The following is a 3,371-nucleotide window of genomic DNA, read 5'->3' as shown; positions in this document are numbered from 1 at the left end:
TCTTAACCTCTGAGCCATCTCTCCAGCCCAGTTGGCAGTGTTCTTAACCATGGAACCATCTCTTCAGCTCCAGTTGTAGCCTTTTTAATAACAAGATGTAAATTATTAGGCTTATTGGTATAGACATTGATCAGAGAGCTAAGCATTCTCATAGTATGCTGTGGCTACAAATATTGTGACTGGAGTTGAATCCAGGTTTGTGTGAAATTTAACTACTCTTGCATGTGTTTAATAGGGTTTTTTTGGTTTTGTTTTGTTTTGTTTTTTATGTATACAGTGTTCTGTCTGCATGTATGCCTGCAGGCCAGAAGAGGGCACCAGACCTCATTACAGATGGTTGTGAGCCACCATGTGGTTGCTGGGAATTGAACTCAGTGCTCTCAACCTCTGAGCCACCTCTCCAGCCCCTGTTTAGTAGTTTCTAAAATAACTCTGATTTGTTTCTTTGCATATCCTGGACTCTGTAAATATAGCAGTAGCTTTCTAAAGTCTGCCCTGTGTGAAAAAGCAAAACCAATTTTTTAAGATATGTTATTCTATTTTATTATTTGTGTCCTCTTTCCAAGCTACTTAGAAGATGGGTTTTGATCTTCATTTTTGTTTGTTTTTGATTTTTTTGGGATGGGGTTTTTCTGTATGTGTGTTCCTGACTGTCCTGGAATTAGCTCCTTGACCAGGCTGGCCTCAAACTCAGAAACCCACTTGCCTCTGCTTCCTGACTTCTAGTACTAAATGCATGCGCCATCACCGCCCAGTTGAAGACGGATTATTACTAGGGTCAAAAGTTTTGTTTGGATGGGCCAGTGGTGGTGCATGCCTTTAATCCTAGCACTCAGGAGGCAGAGGCAGACGGATCTCTGTGAATTTGAGGCCTTCCTAATCTACAAGGGCTAATTTCAGGACAGCTAGAACTGTTAGAGAAACCCTGTCTCGAGGGGAAAAAAACTTTGTTTAGGAGCTGGTTTTCCCACTCTTAATGCTCTCTGGTAATTTTCCCTGTACCTTGGAAGATGCTATAGATATCTCATCTAGGGAGCTGGAGAGATTGCTCCGAGGATAACAGCGCTGACTGCCCTTCCAGCGAATCCAGGTTCAGTTTTCCAGTTCCCACATGATATCTGACAACCACCTTTAACTCCAGTTAGAGAGGATCTGATGTCTTCTTCTGGCTTTTGGAGCTCAGCATGCATGTGATACATAGACATACATCCAGGCGAACATTCAGTGTGCATAAATAAAATATTTTAAAAAGATATCTCATTTGCAACTGAGCATTCAACAGTGACTTATTCTCAGCACTTGAAATGGTTGTGAGTTTCTATAGTAACTCCACTTGCCACATCTAGGGATGGATGGACCTGACTAAGTTGGCAAGAGAATGAAGAAAGGCTAAGATTAGATGGACTGGGGTTTTTGATTTAGAAGCCTCAGTACACCTGAAGCTCAGTTTGTTTATTATCAGGTACTATGTATACATATTTATTATATAGTATACATTTGAATAGAGAGGCAGCATTATTGCATAATGCTGAATCAGGAGGGTACCATTTATTGAATACAGCTGAATCAAGAAGACAAGTTTAGCTTATCCCAGTGGGAGCAATTTTCAGCTTATAAATATTGGGTGGAGAAAGCTATTTTTCTGCTCACACTATCAGCTATTTTCTGCACACGTCAACATCCACAAATGAACCACAGGAAGGCTTTGCCATCCCTCCGAGCCTTGGTCTGAGGCCTGGGTCCTTGACGTGCCCATGCCAACACCACACATCCACTTAGGACTTCATTCATTCGGCTTTTTCTGCTCCCCACATTTCTCCCTTATTTCTTAGATGTTCAGAATGGATCTTGTTGTTTGTTTTTGTTTTGGGGGTTTTTTTTTTTTGGTTTGGTTTTTTTGAGGCAGTGTTTCTCTGTAGCTTTGGAGCCTGTCCTAGCTGACCTCGAAGTCACAGAGATCATCCTGCCTCTGCCACCTGCGCGTTGGGATTAAAGGCATGAGCCACCACCACCCAGCTTCAGAATGGATCTTTTTTTTTTTTTAAATTTATTATGTATACAGCATTCCTTCCATGTATGCGTGCAGGCCAGAAGAGGGCACCAGACCCCATTACAGATGGTTGTAAGCCACCATATGGTTGCTGGGAATTGAACTCAGGACCTTTGGAAGAGCAGGCAATGCTCTTAACCTCTGAGCCATCTCTCCAGCCCCAGAATGGATGTTAATTCTTAGTCCAGGGACAGTTTGCTGCGATGCTTAATACCAGACTGTAAGGATGATAAAGAAGGAAACTCATAGTAGCTGCTGTGCGCCCCTCCCCAGGAATGTTTAACAGGTATAAAGGATTGAAGTCTTGAAGATTGTTAAGGATAATTTTTGCAATAGTAGCAGGAGAAACCAATTTAATCTAAGCCTTTTGCTTTTCTAGGATATGCAAATATAATTGGCCTCACCTACGCTATCATTACTCTGAATCCAGGCACCCATTAGATGAATCCCAGCTAATTCTGTTATCTAATTTGCAGGGTTGTAGTCCACCCCACATAGTTGAGTGGAGCTTATTGGAACTCCAGTTGGTTACAGCAGTACCCTCAAAAACAGAGAGACTCAGTAGAAACAGGTCAGGAGGATGTGACTGAGCCACTGGATGAAAAAGCATAGGACCACTAGACTTCTTCCCTGACTCCTTACATGGATACCAGACACAACAGGTAGCATATAAAGCCTTTAAGATTTTTCATTTTGAATGCTTGGTAGTGGTGGTGCACACCTTTATTTCTAGCACTAGGGAGTCAGAGGCAGGTAGATCTCCAAATTTGAGACCTCTTCCGTCTGTCTGTGCTTTCCCATTCCTTGCTTTTGGCTACTTTCTTGTCCTCCAGTGTACAGCAGCCTCTGTTGTGCTGAGGTCACATCTGGGCTCTGGAGATTCAGGCCACTGAAAGGCCAAATCATGTGGCTCACATAGCTACTCAGCCCCACCTCTATGTGACTGTAACCGGCGGAGCTGCCTTTTCTTACTTTTCTTAATGTTAACATGAAAGCAGTTAGACCCAAAGCAAAAAAGCAGGAACATGCTCTATTCCTCAGTCGCTCTCCTGTTTCTTTCTGAAGTCGCCAAACTTACTGTTTCTTTTCCAAGAAACCAAGGACATAGTCTCCTGAACATAGTCTAAGAATTGATGAAGCTGCAATGCTTCCATCCCACTTCTGAGTTTCCCAAAATCTCCCAAAGCACCAACATGTAACTCCTTAGCTCTAGATTTAATGTGTTAACTGCCTGTCTCTAGATATTCTACCTGTCCCAGTGTTTTATACCTAACGAACTGAAGTGTGTTCCCCTCTCTTCCTTTATTTGTTCTTTTTTTTT

General features: G+C 42.4%; 1 protein-coding gene across 3 annotated transcripts in view; it reads left to right on the top strand.

Moving 5' to 3' along the window:
• The window catches only part of Nfatc3 (nuclear factor of activated T cells 3), a 70,917-nt gene that overhangs the window by 51,354 nt on the left and 16,192 nt on the right, over positions 1 to 3,371 (top strand). The window contains exon 10 of one of the 3 annotated variants that reach the window (XM_026778617.1): positions 2,527 to 2,571. The exons of the other annotated variants lie outside the window; for them this stretch is intronic. Within the exon in view, the coding sequence (XP_026634418.1) occupies positions 2,527 to 2,534 (8 nt within the window). The 3' untranslated portion in view covers positions 2,535 to 2,571. Of the gene's footprint in view, positions 1 to 2,526; positions 2,572 to 3,371 lie in introns of those variants that run through there. 3 annotated transcript variants of the gene reach the window in all.

This window comes from Microtus ochrogaster, chromosome 4, assembly GCF_000317375.1.
Source record: "Microtus ochrogaster isolate Prairie Vole_2 chromosome 4, MicOch1.0, whole genome shotgun sequence".
NCBI lineage: Eukaryota > Metazoa > Chordata > Mammalia > Rodentia > Cricetidae > Microtus > Microtus ochrogaster.
The sequence above is the reverse complement of the archived record's forward strand: the minus strand, read 5'-3'. Positions and strand labels throughout refer to the sequence as shown.